Below are 18,669 nucleotides of genomic sequence, written 5' to 3' on the forward strand. Positions count from 1 at the left end.
TTGATAGTAATTTTCCCAGAATGAATGTGCAGCATGATAAGTGTCCTAAGCAGCCATAAGCCTCACGGAATTTATTACAGACCTTTTTGTATCACTCTTCCTTTGAATTGCAAGGTTATTACTAGTTTACTGTTGCTCCCTGTAACCCCTACCCTGCAGTAAGTTTACAATACAGGTTTAATGTTGTCTCATTTCTTTACCTTACCTAATTAAATTTTAAGATTTAAAAAAATAATATAAAAAACCTGCAGAGAAACAGAATTGCCCCTTCAGTGCTCAGAAGCTTCAGAGAAGGTGACTTTTATCTTGCCAGTGGCAAGACCATCACTGCAACAGAGGAATGAGACAGACAATAAATGAGCAGAGCAGACAGGGAGGTGAGTAGAGACTCTGTAATCCTGTTCAGGCGGCACATACCAACATAGATTTCTTTAAAAAAAAAAAAAAAGGTGAAATTCTTGTCTACATCAACAATTTCATGCCAGCTCTAATGCAGCTAGGATTTTGCCCATCAGGACCAAACTGGACATAGGTCTGTAACCAAAGAGATGTGCATGAGAGAACAGCCATGCCTGACCCTGCTGAAGTCTCAAGAACAGGGAATTACAGAAGCAAGCTGTAATAATAGACATCTTAAGAGACCAGCACAGATAAAGCCATGCAGATGCTGGAGGTGGCTGCTGGAGGAGGCCAATCACAATGATTATGCCAATATTATGCCACTCACTATGATTATGCCAATATATTTGCAAAAGAGAAATCCCATATGGAGAAGGGAACTTGAGAAGGCACTTGAGCCAACCCGCCCAAGGCTGGCTTCTTCTGGCCAACAGGAAAATTTCTGCCTCTGAAACAGCTTGCACAGGAAGTTCAGATCTTAAATTTACCCTGAGCTATCTCCTGAGTGGCACCAAAGCGTAGCGACTTTATTAATAGCAGCAAGCTGGAAGAAACATTCAGCTGATGGCTGTAGCAGTGGTTGTAGGTTGTTTTAAAAAGATAGTCTTTGAGTCTTTGTTGTTTTGGGTTTGGGTTGTTTGTTTTTTTTTTGTTGGGTGTGGGGTTTTTTTTGGTTGGTTGGGTTGAGGTTTTTTTGGTTGTGGGTTGTTTTTTTTTTTTATTTAAGGTGCACAGAAAAGGATAGATGGAGACCAGAAAAGGCAAGGTTGCAGGGAGGAATCATTACTCAATAGAACAGGAGGCAAGAAAAGAAACATGAGACGAAGAAACAGGGAAAGACGTGTCAAAGTTCAGAAGGATGAAATGATACATAGTTCTGCAAGCTGCACTGAAGATATGGGGAGTTGAAGAGAAAGACCCTTCATTAGCAGAAAATGCTCATTAAGCATACCAAGTGGAAAAGTTTCCACGTTATGGCTAGTTCAGAACAGACTGGAAACTGTGAAAACAGATACACTGATTGTTCAGGGGTCTCCCAAAGATTAATGGGTCCTCTGTTCTTCTGGCGGAGGCCTGTTCACTGAAATGTCTTGTGACAAAAGGTCATGTACTCTGTGCGCACCCTTTAGGAAACTGCTCTAATGAGCGTAGATCTTGCTTTGATATGTAAATATTCAGTGGTTTACTGCATATGCCGAGTTGTTTTTGCTTGCCACTGTAACATATTTAAAACTTAAACTTTTGATCAATTAAAAGAATCAAATAATTACTGCAAATTATCACATCACTTATCCAACATGAATCTACTTTAATGTCTAGAAAAGCAGAGGAAGTACTGTCTGCTCCACATTCTGCTTTTCAAAGGCTTGAATTTGTCTTCCATCTGCTCAACCTCATTCACCTACAGAATTCATACTTCCAGAGTAAACAGTTCTCAAGCACCACCAGCTCTTCCCCTCCACAGTTACAAAGGATGCTGGCTGAAGGTGTGTAACCTATTTGTACCCAACCCAGAGAGCAACGAGTAGCTTGAGGGGACTTTGCTCCTGAAAACATAACTTCTGCTCTCTCCTTGCTCAGTCTTTCTTGTCCAGCTCTCCTTTAATGCTGCATATTTCAAAAAAGCAATTAAAACCCCCTTTTCTCTCACATGATTTGTTATTTGGCAAGCTCTGTTTAAGTACTTTTTGAAGAGTGACACTTTATCATTCCATATCATGATCACTAGAGAGTTAAAACTATGGATGGAAAACACAGAGGAAAATGCTGAATGAGGATTTTTACTTTCTTTCAATAGCAGTTTCTCCGTTTCAGTGGCTCATCTGAATGTTTCAAGCAGTTATGTTTCTAACCAACCCTGCACAGTGAGTCACGTATGCAGTAATCCCTGCTAGTCCGTGCACAGCTAACGTGCCTCTGAGCCGTGCTGGTGCAGATGAATGCAAAATGACCCACCTTATTTTCCTTTGTCTAACTGAAATGAAGCACTAGGTCGTATGAAAGGATAAACTATAAAATGTTTAATGTGATGTGCATCCACAGAACCCAGCTGAGCTACAGAGGAGCCAAATGCCATCCCAACAATGTCACAAGATTGGCACTAAAATTCACTGTGTCTGTGAGTTGTGCTGGAACAGAGAGCAGTGAAAAGCAGGCAAAACTTAAAACAGTGAATGCCAAAAATGCATTTTGAGAACGCTTCCCCGAGTGAAGAATGCCATCAACAAGTATTATATATGGCTTTCCTTCTCATTTTCCATCAAGTCTTCTACTGAATCAGCTACAACAGGTAAGCTGTGTGACCTTTTCTCTACTCTTGTTCTTCCAGTAGGATTTCTTTTTGGTAAAGCTATTGAATCAAGTTAAAATTGCAATCAAATTAAGCAAATAGAAAACAAGGCCAAACATTTTTTGTGTAAGATTTCAGTGACATTTTATACACGCTTTGAAAGTGACTGTCTACAGGAATTTCCCAGTCTGTTCTTACATACACTCCTGCCATTAGACGTGATTTCCTGAGACTAAGGCTGTCTCAAGCTCCTTCCGCTTGCACAGCTGTTAATTCTGTGAGAACTTGATTTTAATGATAGTAAAATATATGTGCAGATAGAGTAGCATATGCCAAATTTGTCTGGGATGGAGCATTCTGGTGGGAAAAGACTGGTAGCGCAACAAGGAACATGGGAGTTGGAACTCGGTGGTTTCAATGCCACGGAAATGCAACAAGTGCCTGGTTCTTGCATCAACCATGGCAAACCTTTGTGACTTTGGTACTGTGGAGATGAGCCTTACTCAGATGCAAAAGGACAAATAAGGAAAGTGTGTGAGTTCTTGAAATTCTTCTTATCTCCAGTGGCAGGAGGTGGGCTTATAAGGGTCATGGGACTTCCAGGCAGAAACAGGAGCAGAAAACTGCCCTCGCTCCATGATCAGGGGCTTTGCTACACACATACGCTCATTGACCCCAGCTGTCGGCCAAGGCACTGTGATGCACAAAGTAGGTCGTATTTGCCTCCTGGCTGTTCTCTCTTGCCAAGGTTACCACGATCTGCATGTCATTCGCCACAACATGAGCAACAGTGCAAAAGTGGAGTTAAAAACAGTAAGCAGCTGAAAACATGTCGAGGATGTACCACCCAGATAATACAAAAACCTGTAACGCAATCTGCCTTGTTTGATGTTTTGGTGTCCCGATTAACCAGACATCCCAGAAAAATATAACATATAAGACTGGATTTGCAGCAAAGTCACCTATTTCTCAGCTGCAACGTGAAAACTATAAACCAGATTTGTTAGCACCCCTGCCTCTTGCATTTTTGACCTAAGCAGACCATACTGAACAACCGTGTATAAAGCCAGAAAGAGATGTGCAAAATCCCAGAACATCAGGACCAGGCTAACAATATTAACTTCAGCAATTACTATCCCATTACCTATACCATTTCTACAGACCCCTCCAACATATCTAAATAAGTCTTGACATGGCCTTTCATTATCTGTGACTCAGAAGACAAATTGATACAGTAAGCCTTAGTTTCCAAGTGCACTTTAAAAACATAAGTCTGTAGCAGAACAAAACAGCCAGCATGAAGACACCTAGTACGGCAGGTCAGTTGGAAGACTAGGAGTCTGATGACAGAGAGTTGATCATTCACACCAGTTTTGCTATATGCACCACCATTCACTTGCTATCATGATTTAAAACAAACTTTGTAGTTTTGACATTTTCTTCCTAAAAAGGGCCTCACAGAGTTGTCAAATGTGCAGTGCAGCCTTCTACCTTCCTTTTATAACCATCCTTAGAGCCAGTCATTTACCAGAGTTGTGAGCAATGACTATTTAAAGGTGCCTGAAGACACAGCCCGCCTGCAAAATAAACTCAAAAGCCTTTCCCAGTGCCTTCGCCTTGCAAGGCCTTTTACGAAGTCAGTGAAAAATGCTACCCTCTGCTTCATATAGTGGTAAATAACAAAACAGGCAGTGAAAGATTAGGCCCGAGACATACAGAAAAGACGGGTGTGATTTTAAATCTTACCTTCTGCACGTTGGGTTTGATGCACCGAACAAAGAACGGATTTGAAGAACTCAGCGTTGCCATTAAAGAATGAAGTGATTCCTAAAACAGAAGAAGTCAGACAGCACTTCACAAGCTGGCTTTTTCTACAAGCAAAATACCCCAGCTAAAGCTCTTGCAGCTTAGCATTGCAGACAGTATCTAACTGCAACACCTAGTGGTTCACACTAGAAATGACCGCACTATGTAAGCTCTTGCTATGCAGTGAACATGCAGAATCAATACATGCCATTTGTTTCTTCCACCGGCCCTTCTGATCAAAACTATCATAACCGTTTTACAGTAAACAAGACATACAGAATGATACGAAGAAAACTGTTCACAAGGAGACACCAAACTGGAAAGTTGTTGTTTCAGGGAGCTTTTGATTGACTGCTTAAGACTTCAGACCCACATTCCTTAATTGCTACAAGTAACAAGGAAGCATATGGGGTCCAGCATAAAACTGAAGTAAACCACAAAACTAGATCTCCTCTTTCCATGTCAGCCACGCCATATCCACTCATTTCCCATTTTCCCTGCCATCAGCAGCATTTTGTGTACTGGGATTTCCTCTCCCTTGTGCAGTCTCAACCTTTCTTACTAAAAGGGCACTCTGATGATAAATGTACAGCAAGAAAAGGGTATAAAAAATGATAAAAATTTATGAAAAAAGAGTTACTTTAGAATACAGTAGCCATTGTTTTATCAACACTAGATTTTAAAACACTCCCAAAATTAACAAAAATTGAGTGAAGGGTGGTAAAGGTGGTGGGTGGTAAAATAGGGTGGTAAAGAGAACACATCTTACAATGCTAACAACATTTAGCAGTTTCATATGTGATAGCTAATTACATTTATGAATGAAACGGGAGATCTTAAGGTTCAGTTAAAAGAAAACCATAGAAGAAAACATGGGGCTTTTCCTAGTTTTAGAACTCTGAATGACCCAATACACAGTAGACTATCAGTTGTCTGAACCTCAGCCTGGAGATAAAAACCACAAAAATCCCTCAGTCCTTTTATGATTATTACTTTAATTACACATCCACCCCCTTCCCTCCTGAGCCGTCATTCCATATCTTATTCCAGCCTGCCTCATTCGGTATCATTAAGTATGATAAACCATTTTAAACTGAAGTCTTGCATTTACTTTACTTTGCAGAGATACAAATGACTGCACAGGAGCAGAGCCCAGGCTCTGAAAAACCCAGAAAGCGAGCAATGATAACATTTCATCCCTCAAAGGTGGCGCTGGGTGCCAGGCAGCAGACAGAATACAGAGCAGGCTGCCAGGGAGACAGAAGATTCCATTTTTAAAGGAGCAACACTGTGTGTCCCACCATATGTTTTGGAGCAAAACTGCCAATGGCAGTCTGTTTCAACAAATTCTTGCTTTAATCTGCAAACCAAGGGCTTTCTTGATGATTCAACATGAAGTGATAAAGGTAACAGGCAGAGTTGTGGCTGTGCACAGGAGCTGGTACAGAGCAAAGGGAGCAAATGGTGAAGTGACTGGGAACATAAATGACAGTTCTTCGTTCGTTTGCCTTTGCCAGCATATGGACCAGGAGTCCGGGGCAGCAAACATTAAACAGCCAGAACATACAAAGGCAAATAATTTTGTGTAAAGGCAAATATTTACAGTTTCAAAAAGTAAAGGCTTCATCTGTATTAAACCTGTGTGAACATTACAACATCTACGGACAACGAAGCCAATTCTCAGGCTTTTAGTGACACAGGCTACTACTTAGATTGGAGAAGTTGGTCAATCTATACAAAAATTATTTAATCTGTTTTCACACCCATCTGTGCTACAGACAGCTGGATTCTGCACAGTGCTGAATGCCTCTAAGTCACTGTCAGGTGACGAGCTAATCTGAAGTTTGCTCTGCTTTAAGCAACAGGCTGAAGCAGATAGTAAATAGCCTCAGCTATTCTGTGTGCACCCCCAAGCCCGCATTAGGCAGGCCGTCAAACGAAAAGAAGAGTTAACCAACCTATCATGAGAATAAAACTGTGAAGGCAAAGTTCTTATCTTCAGTCAAAATGAGATGGACTAATCCCCGGAAAAGCTTTAAAATGTGGAAAAAACACCCAAACTAATTCTTTGCGAACAGGATGATGTGAAGGCAAACCTCTTGTAAAGCAGCTCAGCTGGTTAATGGTCAGTTACTGCAGCTCTAGATAAGAGGCAACAATATTTTGATTTAATGTTTTATCATGCTTTATGCTAGCCAGGGGCCCTGACAGAAAAGAGAAGGAACTCTACATCGTGTTTTACCTTGCAAAGTGGGTGCAAAATTATGGTCAATTTTTATACTTTAATGTCTTAAAGGCCTACTTTGCAGAGGTACAAAGGCTAAGTGGAAACAGTACCTTCTGCTATCCCAGACAGCTAGTAAATAATACCATCTCATCACAAGAAGTGGGTCTTGTCTGAGACAAGCCATAGTAACGCAAAGCAAGCTGTCCAGGGAATGTAATATTAGCCTTTCTTAATAAAAGACACTGTGTGTGCCCCAGCATTTATTCTTTGCTGCTCTGTCCAACAGTTAGCAATAGTCTGACAGGATAAAATCTGCCCTCAAGGGGTTTGAGTCTGCTCCCTTTTTTAAAAAAAGTGAATTAACACTGCAAATATATATTAAGTCAAACAAAATGAAAGACAACTAATCCAGACTTGTACTCATGCAATTTGGAGAAGGTTTTGTGCCAATCTTTCTCTTTTAAATACTTTGCAGATAGACTATGCGAGATTTCAGTTTGGTGCCATTTTTGATGGCAGGGCTATAAAGCCTCATAAAAAGGTGTTTAATAAAAATGCTTTCCAAACTTCAAGTTAAAAAGCAAGACAACACCTTAATGAGGTATTTATTCAGTATTTATTTTTCTTAGCATACAGCACTGCTGTACGGCTTTGTGCCATGTTGTGTTTGATTTTAGATTAGAAAGGAAAACCAAGACCAGAGACCAGCTTCACAGATGAGCTTTAAAATAAGAACAAGTAAGCAAATGGAAAGCAATAGAAGTTTTGTGTGGATGATGTGACGTGAAGGTTAGTTTCTGCTTGCAGCTAGCTAGAATGGCCAATCAATTGATTAGTTAGTGCAGTTTCACAGAAGAGACAGCAATGCTTTGATGCTGAAGTTTTGCCTGTTTTAATCTGCAACTGTTCCTTACTGAACATAGGGTTTAACTATCACTGATTAGCTACACAGAGGAGATGACATATTAACTAACCTTGAACTGGAGACTGACAGTAGGTTTTCGGTGCTTGCTTCCACATTTAAGAGTGTCTTGATTGTTGCGACTTGAAACATGTTCAAATAGATCATAGATGAAATCAAGACTGAAATGGGAAGGAAAAAGAAAATCTCTAAAGCATATCTTAACAGACTACAAGCTTTACCACTACAGAATGCAAAGAAAGTGCTGGACCTTAAAAAGCAGCATCTCTCTCCAACAAACGCTTACTGATTTTCTCCATAATCTTTAGTAAGCAATACATTTTGCCTTTGCAGAGTTTATGCAGCGGAACAAAAAAAAACCCAAAACAAACCAAAGCAAAGCAAAGCAAAACAAGGAGGTTCTTTCTTCTCTGCTCGCAACACATCATTATGGGAAATGAAGTGTGAGGTCCTAGAGTCCTTACTGCATTTTACTTCACTCACTCAACCAAAACTCCAGCTGACTGTAATGGGAACTGTACTTGAATAAAGACTAAAAAACAAGATTTCCAGTTTGTTTGGGGCCATAACACAAAATAACCACCCACATGAGCTTCACTTTCAGATACCGGTTGTGTATGCTGTCTTCTACACTATCTGTCCGGTATCCTCCTCCTACCATTTCTACAGAAATGCAGACCTTTCAACTTAAATGGAGTCGCTCCAGACAGACATTGGTGCAAGAGCAAAGCCAGGCTCGGCAGTTTTAACTCATTTATTACTTTTACCTCCACACTTCAATTGACAGATGTTATGTCAGATACATCATGAAACCAGACCAAAAAACATAGAGAGGGAAATGCTTATGAAGAGTTTCTCCTGTGCAGAAAGGCTTAAGGGATTTACAAACACTCAACTCCCACAGCAAGGCAGGATGACTGGACCAAATGGGTGAGGGCAGCACCCAAGGCAGCAACACCCAGGCTCAGCTCAGCTCAGCTCCCTCCTCTTCTGTCACCCCTCTGTGTGTCCTGGAGTCTCAACCATACGCCTACAGAAGGGGATGTGGTACTGCTCTGGCTCACAGGGTACCATTGCAAGGATCCTGAGCCCTTAACACAGCACAATGAAACGAGGCACGCAAGCTCAGTCCTTCAGTAACATAAATCTTTATAGAAATTCTCCCTTTTAACCAATTACTATATGGAAATTTGCACTGTGGTAGGTCCCTGACACTAAGCTTTCACCCAAATTAGGGAATGCCAGAAATACAAGCAAATCAGGCTCTACATGAAGCAAAAACCCACACATGCATGCTGCCTGTGAGGCATCACCAGCTTTCAGCATCCTTACTCACCACTGAGTAGCCAGTGAGCTCTCTGGACTGGACAGGGACAAGGTACTACACAACGTGGGAAAACCCGTGAGTGAGAACCGATTACAGTCAGATCTGCTTATAGGCACCTCTGATATTTATTCTATGCTCCTTTCAACTCTGTCAAGGTCTGACACTATGCAACATCTAACATATTCAAACCCTGGCAGAATTAGGCAATACAACACCCCTTAACATCATGTCCTAAAAATAAATCACAGAAACGTACCTGCTTTCACGTAACAAGTTCAGGAGATCGTCTCTGAAAGTATCTCTGTTCTTCTCCAAAATGCCCCTGACATCATACTGGACCTAGCAGGAAACAGAGCTGATTCAAACAACAAGCCAAGTAGTCAGGCACCTCTCATAACAGCAGTACTGTAAAAAGCACTGAGGGAACAGTGTGCTTTAGTTCCTTTTGAGCAGCCTCAGGGTAAAATTAAGCTAATGAAAACTTGGAATATTTTCAGCAAATAAAGAAAAGAAAATTACCTCCCCAGCGTAGTGCTTCACTCCAAAGTTGTGAACGGCAACTCTTGGTTTTACATAAAAAGGATTGTTCTAATTGCAGGGAAAAGAAAAGAGAAAAATAATTTGGGGGGGAGAGTTGTGGAATGATACAAAGGATCACATTATCCTCTCAACCCAGATTTAAACAAACCATTGTGTTCCAGTGAACTCCATGGAAGATTAGTGCTCTAAAAGCAAACAACCAACTTATAACGATAATAGGATTTCTTAGTCTGGGCTGCTTCAAATGCAGTAATAACAGATTCATAGTATCTAGGAAGGTGTTATACTAAACCTGAACCCATCTGGCAGAACCATCTATTAAAGGCACTTTGAAAAAGGTGGCTCTGTCTTAAACTGGCAGTTATGAAGATTGGTGGACATATGCTTGTATCCCAGAAATTCTCAAAAATAATTCTAGGATCACAAATAAAGGTAACACTAATCTGGACAGAGGAAATAGCAACCTTTTGGTAAATGACATCAAGGTGAATACTTCATTAAATCAAGGGAAACCGAAGATCTAAGTAACCTGAGGTACTGCAGGCTGTCAGAGCTCTAACTAAGAGCTCAACTTCTCCAGCTTATTCACCAATACAAAAATCTTTAACTGGACAGTAACAAGGATATGTTCTTCCAGGTAACTGACTCAGTCTTGAGAGCAAATGATATGGATTGCTGTGGAAGGAGGATCACATCCAAAATAGCCTCTGCAACTATGCCCCCTTTTATTTCTACATGAATTTCTAGAGAAGCAAAGAGACCCTCCATAATTAGCACAGAATCCATGAGCAAAACACCACATACAGCATGCTGGGTATTCAACTTCTCCAGCAAGGTGGCGTCAGTAGCTTGAGGAAAATGGCTCTCTTCATTGATGAGTGCCAGCAGGCCCAGTTTCTAGAACAGCAAGAACAGGCAGAAAATGAGTTAGTGCACAGATGGACACAGATCTTGTCCCCAGTTTGGAAAAAAACAGAAAGTTCTTGAAGTTATTTTGTGCAGAGAGCCACAAAACCACCTGTACATGACTAAAACCCCAGCCTCATAGAGGACTGCAACACTCCTTTTGAAACACAGCATATGATACACGGGCAAAATAAAGAAAAAGCAGATGCTGGAAGAAGCAACAGCTCTCCTGATGAAGGGATTTTTTTAGGTGCATACAATGGGATTGCCCCAGAATATACCCCCAGCCTCCAAGATCTCCCATGATCAGGCATCCCTTAAATCTGAGGAGTTTGTGCAAACAGCCTTTCAAAAATTTTTCTTCCATAAAATTATCTACTTACTTGTTGAACCAGTGCAAACTTAGCACCCAGAGTGCTCATGGGCACAGCGAAAGACACTCAGTTTAACTACACACTGAGTGAAACACAACCTCCCTTTGCTTTGCATATGCCTCTGTGTAATTTCCTTTGATGTTCCCTACTTCTACTAGAAGAGGCTGTAAACAAAGCAAGCCACCCTGCAGTTAATGAATGTGTCCAGTAAGGTTCAGATCGACACAGCCTCTCAGGAAAACATGGTTCTGCAGGTGCACATTTTAATAAGCCACCTCCCATCAGCCCAGAGCAGCTCCTGACAAACCACATCGTCCTGACTGCAGTCACGTCCTGGCAGCTGGATCCCCTACCCGCTGCTGTCAGTTTCTGTGGTCATCTAAACTCACGCAGCCACACAAGCCGCCAGGGAGAAAAACTCACGCAGCCCACTTGTACTGCTGGCAAAAGTGAACACGGATGAAATTATGCAGAACTTTGGCTTTGTCACCCAGCCAGAGTTATCACTTTTAGGTGGTTAAATTAGACGTCACCTGCCTGTCACCACTAACGTTCTCACAAAAAACTCTGCAGAAACTTCGTGCTCTTTTGCACCTTCCCTTAGTACCAATCAGAGCACAAACAAAATTATAGACGAAGCAAAAATTGGCAGGCAAAAAACGAAGATTACTCACATTCCCAGAAAAGCCATTATGGGAGAAAGACATTCTCATTCTTTCTGCTCCCCCTTACTCTTCTTTTTAATCATCTCTAAATATTGCTTTTGTATATAATCGTACACTGTTAAAGTTAAGATGTGGATATTGAGCTTATAATATAAAGTAGAATATGTCCATGCATAAAAACGATTTGGTTAAAAGATCACTATTTAAACAGGCAAGAGCCACCATTCTCCTCACTTTGTGTTCTTTGTGTTGGCAAGTGTTTTAAAAACATATCGCCACAGAACAAAAACTAGAAATAGGTACTAGTATCAAATTCCTTATTACCTTTTCAATAAGATCCAAGCACTCTCCATTGTCTGTCCAGTCAATATCCTCCCAAACTAGTCCTTCCCTAAAGAAAATAAGGAGGGCCTTTTTATTGACAACTACAAAGAAAAGATTTTAAATATAGAAACAGGAGGAGCTGATGCATTTGTCTTGCAAAATACAGCAAAATCACCTTTCTTTTGAAAAATACACAGGCCAGACTAGGAGATTTTCAAAGGAAGCAACAGTAGCTGGGATCCCAGATTTCAAGGGAACACTGGTATTTTAAAAATCCTTTCAAATTTCATCTGTTTTTCTTACCTGCTGTATTCCAGTTGCTCCAAGGAAAAGATGTGCTTGTTGAAATATTCCTGAAGCTTTTCATTTGCATAGTTAATATTAAACTGCTCAAAACGGTTTACCTAAAGAGACAAGAAATTTTCAAAAATGCCAACACCCCAAGTATTTTACTTTGCAAACAAGGAACTGATTTAAGTCGTAACATGTTTAATAATCAAGTTCCAGTGAAGATGACAAAGATATGCAGAACGATGAAGCATAAATATCAGACTGTCCATCTGACCAAACTTTTGAAACCAACCTCAAAGTTTTCAAATCCAAAAATGTCCAAAATTCCAATGGACTTGAAGTCTTCCTTGCTTCTGATTCTGCTGTTGATTTTCTTAATGACCCACGCAAAACACTGAGAATAAAGTGCCATAGCCATAGAATCTCTGCTGTCTATTGCCTGCATTAAAGAAGGAACACACAGTGCATCAATAACCCCTGTAACTAAGAACTTACCAGACTTTGCTGGTCCACGTCCCTTGCACAGCATAAAGCAAAAGTGTAATGCAAGCAGGTTTGTATTCCTACGTATCTTGGCAGCAATTGTATTAACAGTTACAGAGAGTCCTGATTTAAGCTTTGACAGTGTAAGTTATAACAGCTGTACACCTATGTGGCTTTAAATTTCAAAACCAAAGCATTCAAAAATTAGGAAATTATAAACTTAAGGCACGGAAGAAAAAAAAAGAAGGGTACAAAATGCTATGTGTATCTTTTTCTAATCCCCTTCTTGTAAATAATAAAATTATTTTTGCTGAAAGTTTTCAAAAATGCCTGCCTGACACAAATGTCCGTAATGAAAAATATGAGCCTATATGATCAGCATTTGGGAAAAAATGGTAAGCAATCAGGCTTAATAAGAATAACAAGAGCCAAGCTACAAGCCCTGGCCAGAATGATAGGATAGGATATACAGTAATTTCTAAAAGTCCGATTATATCCTTCCCAAAAAGCTATCTAGTACTTTTGATAGCAGCTCTGATGTACGATCTAAACTTCCGTTCCTGAGCGACCAAGGATTTCACCAGTCTCGAAGTCCAAACCATACCTTTAACAGACCCTAAAAACATGTCAAAACTGAGATGCCTTTACCTGTTGTATACTAAGAGGTGTTAGGATTTCTTCTCCCCTGAGTATCATTGACCTCTGTGTCAATGCTTCAGTTAGCTGCGTGGAGTCCAACCCCAGTAGTTCAGCAGATCTACCCAGAGCTAGCAAGAGAGACAAATACAAACATGTCCTTAAATGCATAAGGCAATGAAACTAATTATTATTATTATTATTATTACCACCATTTAAGATGCTTCTAAAATGATGGGGATTGGAGATAAAACCACAACTAGAAATTCTAGGATATGTTTTTGCTGCTCATGAAAAGGGACAGTATCATAAATATGCACAACTGAAGGAATTTAGCAGTAGAAGTTCATCACAAATATGTCACAAATATTTATCTTCCTCTTAATGTTACATGTCAAGGATTCAAACAATCTACTGCTTACATAAACATATTTTTCCAGATACAAACAGTAATTCACTCTTTGTCCACATGAACATGTTTCAGCTTCCCTCAGGATGATGAGGATAACAAAAACCAACCAATTTCATACGCATAATTTAATTTGCAATTTTGTTGTAATATGGTATCTAAAGCATTATGTAAAGCTACTCTTTATTGCCATATTTGAACAAATATTTAAAATGCTCGCCAGCCCAATCTTTAGACATACCAGAACATACTTTCAGATTTGTTACTGAGGTATTGAAAGCTCTAAGAAAAGATACCTTCAGTAGAGATCTCAGTTAAGGAATGTTCTTGAGCACTTATGTTTTATCAGCTTGAGAATATTTCTGAGAATGAATTAGATTAAAATGGAATTTCACTACTACTAATGGAATCAACATGCCCAAGGTCTCTCCTAATTAAGACCTAGCATCCAGCAGCAAACTAGCTTGCCTTATCAACATTTATTAATCAACATTTACAATCAACATTTATATATACATATAAAATCAACATTTACAGATGCAGTAAGACCCTTTCACCGTTTGTCCTTGTTATGGTCAGATATACTAGCAGTGAATGTAACTGTCACAACCTCAAGAAACATTTACATACTACAAGGAAGCACAGCCTTCTCACCTGTTTTAAAGGACACCTGTGCCCCACCAGCAGTGATGAATTCAACGTTTCCTAGATGCAAAATGCCAGCTAACAGCCTCAAAACTTCTCGCACCTCCTCCTTGCTGAACTGCATCACTTCCATTGCAGTCTGGAATGACATGTGAGCTTCTTCAATAACATGCACTCTGACTCAAAAATGGGGACGAGGACAAACCCACCAGGCCTTAGAAAGGCAAGTCAGGACCTACAGAGGGCTGGCAGGAGTTAATTCCTTTGGTTTCATCCCAAATCGAATACACCATAATACATCATGGGGACAACTTGGAACATGCAATTATTACTCTGGTTTTAAGAAATCTCCTTTTGATGCTGTAAGGATCCTGTAATTTGCTTTCATATTCTTCTGTATAAACATTGAAATGCCCTACTGAGTTGTGCATCAGACGCAATTTCACTAATTTGCATGAGTAACTGATAACCTCTTCCGTGTTTTTATCAAATTTTGCCCATTAGCCTTGTAGGTAAAACAAGGCATGGGTGAGGAAGCACTGCAACACGTAAGATTTGCTCATTTGCTGTCTCAGCCATGGATAATTCAGAGGAGGCCTTCTGCAGCATATTCTGGGCAAGCCGTGAAGCCCAAACACACATCTTTCCAGAGTAGTCTGACATCTTACATCAAAATTGAGCAAGAAAAGGAGACCTGTATAAAATGTGTTGCATTTATGAATAACCACTACAGCAATGATCAAGGCTCAACTATGTAACAAGGAGAACGGCAAATCTCCACCTGAAGAAACAGTGAAACAAGAAGAGAAACACAGACCTTTCTCTGACATGGAAGGGGTAATTAATTGTATGCCTCCAGAGATCACCAGAATTTCCCAAATTTGGGTCTGATATGAGCCTGTCTGAGACCAGATCCCAGTTAGACTCATCATGCAGGTGTCTGACATATGACACATTTTACCTTTCATAAATCATCAGTTACAAATGGAAAAGCCTCAGATCCATCCCACAATTAGAAGCAGAGAAGAGATAAAGGTTGAAGGCACATTTTGTATAGAAGACCTTTCACAGCAGAGCTCCAAGAAAGGCGGCGGCACTGTGAGTTCGCTTCCACGCTCACCGCGCAGTTGCTCCCTGTCTCCCACAAAAGTTTCACTTAAGTAACATTTCCGGGACTTAAACCACAATAAAAATAGGCAAAAGGGATGACTATAATAGGAAAAGACAGGTGAGGGTGAACTGCGGGGTTTCTGCCCGCCTCCTGCTCTGGGAACGCAGCCTGGCAGCCTCAGCCCCTGCTCCAAGCCTGCCCACGCCGCAGGCAGCACGCAAGCGTCACCTGCCCTGCTGACTTCATGCTTTGGCTACCCTGGGATGATTACCACAAATTAAACATCATGCTAGTCGGATTAAACCATGTGACTATAATGTAGATAAGTCACCAACTTTTCCAATACCCCACTGCCCCCACCATATTAGATGAGGATATTTTACACTAAAAATAACTGCTGCATCCACTACACATTAATTTGTCAATTTGACAAAGAAATTAACATAGCTAAGCAAAAATAATTTGATGAAGGGCATAAAACCCATTACTGAGTTTCAAAATCTAACATATATCACCTTGGTGATATAGTAAGCAATTAGCAATTATCCTAACAGTCAGTACAGACTAATTGCTGTAGCTAGTTGGTGTGGGTATAAGACATGAAGCCATTCAGAGAAAGACTCCATCAGGACCTGCTTTTTAATCTGTGTTTACACAACAGAGTAGAAGAAAATATAAGTTATTCCATACAACTGCATCTCCCAGCTGCAACTTAAGGAGTGACAGAAGCCTAGGTGCTTTGCTCCCCACGTGCTGCACTGCGGACTCGACCCAGTAGATGCTACATGATCTGGGTAAAGCTTTAGGATGGAAGAACAGTGGAAGCAGACGTACCTGTAATATAAAACATTGCAGGGGAGGGCAAAGGTGTGTAAATGCCTTACTGTCTCCCTAACTGATATTCTTTTAATTTCAAAACTGTATTATTTCACTTAATTATAGCACACTTTGAAAGGACAGAGTGAGAATCAATATTTGTAAGGAAGGTAAAGACATGCTCAAAATGACAGTGGAGCGTTATGAGGAAAGGTAAGTCCCTGTGAACTTGGCTCTTCCGAGAGAGCTGCAGGTAGAGCGAGAATGGCAGAGAGCGCAGGTAAGCACAAGAAGGCTTTGTCCCCTTGCTCTGTCAATGGGCCCCAGGCGCCTGCACCTCCAGCATTTTTAAAGCATAAAGGACTAGGGAAACAACTCACAATGACTTCCTTGAAAGAATCTTTGTCACTGATTGTCTTATCCGCTATACATCCGGACTGATTCAGGTAGTGGTAGTTCTCCGGTACAGACAAGTAAAAAGCATCTAATGAGGAGAGAAAAGAGGATGACTGGAAAAAAAAAATCCCCAAACAAAAGCACTCCACAAATGACTATGTCAGAGTTAAACAGTTCACAATTAATTTGCTTAGAAATTCTGATGATGATGACAAAACAACGTTTTATATTAAAATCAGATATGGGGTTTTATTTTGCTGGGGTTTTTGCTTTATTTAGCTACACAATGGAGTTAACTCTACTTTTAGCATGCAAAGACAGCAGGCCCAAAGGGAGATGCTGAGACAGCTTTAGGCAATTTTGCACATATACAAATGTCATTTCTTTTGCTCAGTGGATTTATTCTTCATAAGAAAGTATTAGAGGAACCAGAGTAATTTCTCTTTGTGCTGTGGAGTTATTTAGTACTAGCAAAAATATTCATCTTGAACAGAATGAAGCATGTTTGTACCCAAGCAATTTCCCCAGGACCACAGCAGAAGCCGAGAGAAAAATTACCGGCAGCTCAGTGACATTCTTCAACTAAGCAGGTTGCTTTATCAGGTTGAGCTCAAATTCACACTCATTGAATCCCAACTGAATAAATAACCTATTTCTCTGCTTGGGTTAGCTGGTTTCTGCAGTTAAATTCTCCACGGCTGCCACCACTGCTGACTGCTAGCAGAGAGACGCTACAGTTGTGTGACTTGCGCTTTGCCACTCACCTCTCTCTCTCTCTTCTATCCCTGCCAGCAGAGCATAGAAAATATGATAATTTCTTTCCCCGGGGTTTTGTCTTACTACACGATTCTGTCAAAGTAAAAAATAGTTTCCATTTAAGCAATTATTTTTAAGGAGAATTTTTTTATCCACGATTTCAAAGAAAATATTAAATCAAACAAAATTGACTAAGCAAAAGCAAGTATCAACTTACTTTTTCCAATAAATCTATAGCCAGGAAGAAAAACATCAGTCAAGGAATAAAGTAAGAAGCAATTAATGCACAAGCTATTTATAATGTTTCTTTATTCTCTCATTTGAGACAACCGGAAGAGCATCATGGTCTTTTCTTACAACCTGCCTACTGCCATAACAAGATGAATAAAGTGGCAACAATGATAATATTTCAGCAGTTCTAACATCAGTGTGTTCCCACACCTCCTTCTCCTCCAACCCATCAAAACTGGACTTATCTGGATTTTAGACAGCATCTGCTATCCTTTACTTTTCCCAAAAGTTTGGGAACAGCTTTACAGATGAAATTTGTGCCACTACAAAAGCAGCTTATGTTCAAAATGCTAGGTAGGATCACCTTGATATATTCCTCATCCCCACACCTCTGGTGCTGTGATGGGGCTGTCTTATAGCCCAATTTTGCCAAATGCAGGACAAATCCAAGGACTGGACCCACCCACGCACACACTGCTGAAATTCAGCAGCTCTGCTCTTTCAAGTACTTTTCCAGAAACAAAGAAGATTATCTTTAGGTATAATAAATGAGGGAAATAACTGCCAGCTGAAGCTGTCCCCGAGAACTCTGGCTGTTTTAGCTCACTACGTAGGAACACGCATATGAGCCGTGCTAGCAGTAGCAACACAAGATCCCAGTCCTCCAACAGTAACAGTACATACATCACACCCCGCCACAAATGCACATGCGTGTGTGCACAGATACACGCAGAATTTCCCTCCCCACCTACATCAGCTCAATTTAATTGTGTATGTTTCAGGATGGGGCAAAAGGACAGACAAGGGCGAGCCACTTCTCTCAGCCCTCCACAGAGGAGGTACATGGAGGCTGCCCACAAGCAGGGGTAGAATAACCAAACAAGGATACAATCTATAATTCTTCCTCCCTGAATGTTTCCTTTCTGACAGATGTTCAGCTGAATAAACTTCCCAAAACGACTTGAGTTGTTGTTGTAAACAGTCTTCGCATTGCCAAAAGCTTCCATAATTGGGCTGTGAAAATACAGAATGACAAGAGTGTTAACATGTGACCAGCATACCAACAGTTTCACATGGGACTGGTGAAAGGAACAGTACTCTGAAAAGCTCTCTTC

At 40.5% G+C, this 18,669-nt stretch overlaps 1 protein-coding gene across 5 annotated transcripts in view; it reads right to left on the reverse strand.

Moving 5' to 3' along the window:
* MYO10 (myosin X) overlaps positions 1 to 18,669 on the reverse strand; it is a 228,795-nt gene that overhangs the window by 52,180 nt on the left and 157,946 nt on the right. For all 5 annotated transcript variants that reach the window (XM_064443415.1, XM_064443416.1, XM_064443418.1 and 2 more), the window contains 14 exons: positions 18,444 to 18,568; positions 17,541 to 17,554; positions 17,332 to 17,416; positions 16,552 to 16,655; positions 14,254 to 14,383; positions 13,203 to 13,321; positions 12,364 to 12,510; positions 12,084 to 12,184; positions 11,781 to 11,847; positions 10,316 to 10,408; positions 9,491 to 9,559; positions 9,228 to 9,310; positions 7,697 to 7,805; positions 4,436 to 4,516 (listed from right to left, as the gene is read on the reverse strand). In XM_064443415.1, coding sequence (XP_064299485.1) covers positions 4,436 to 4,516; positions 7,697 to 7,805; positions 9,228 to 9,310; positions 9,491 to 9,559; positions 10,316 to 10,408; positions 11,781 to 11,847; positions 12,084 to 12,184; positions 12,364 to 12,510; positions 13,203 to 13,321; positions 14,254 to 14,383; positions 16,552 to 16,655; positions 17,332 to 17,416; positions 17,541 to 17,554; positions 18,444 to 18,568 — 1,327 coding nt within the window. The remainder of the gene's footprint in view (positions 1 to 4,435; positions 4,517 to 7,696; positions 7,806 to 9,227; positions 9,311 to 9,490; positions 9,560 to 10,315; positions 10,409 to 11,780; positions 11,848 to 12,083; positions 12,185 to 12,363; positions 12,511 to 13,202; positions 13,322 to 14,253; positions 14,384 to 16,551; positions 16,656 to 17,331; positions 17,417 to 17,540; positions 17,555 to 18,443; positions 18,569 to 18,669) is intronic.

This window comes from Phalacrocorax carbo, chromosome 2, assembly GCF_963921805.1.
Source record: "Phalacrocorax carbo chromosome 2, bPhaCar2.1, whole genome shotgun sequence".
Classification (NCBI taxonomy): Eukaryota; Metazoa; Chordata; class Aves; order Suliformes; family Phalacrocoracidae; genus Phalacrocorax; species Phalacrocorax carbo.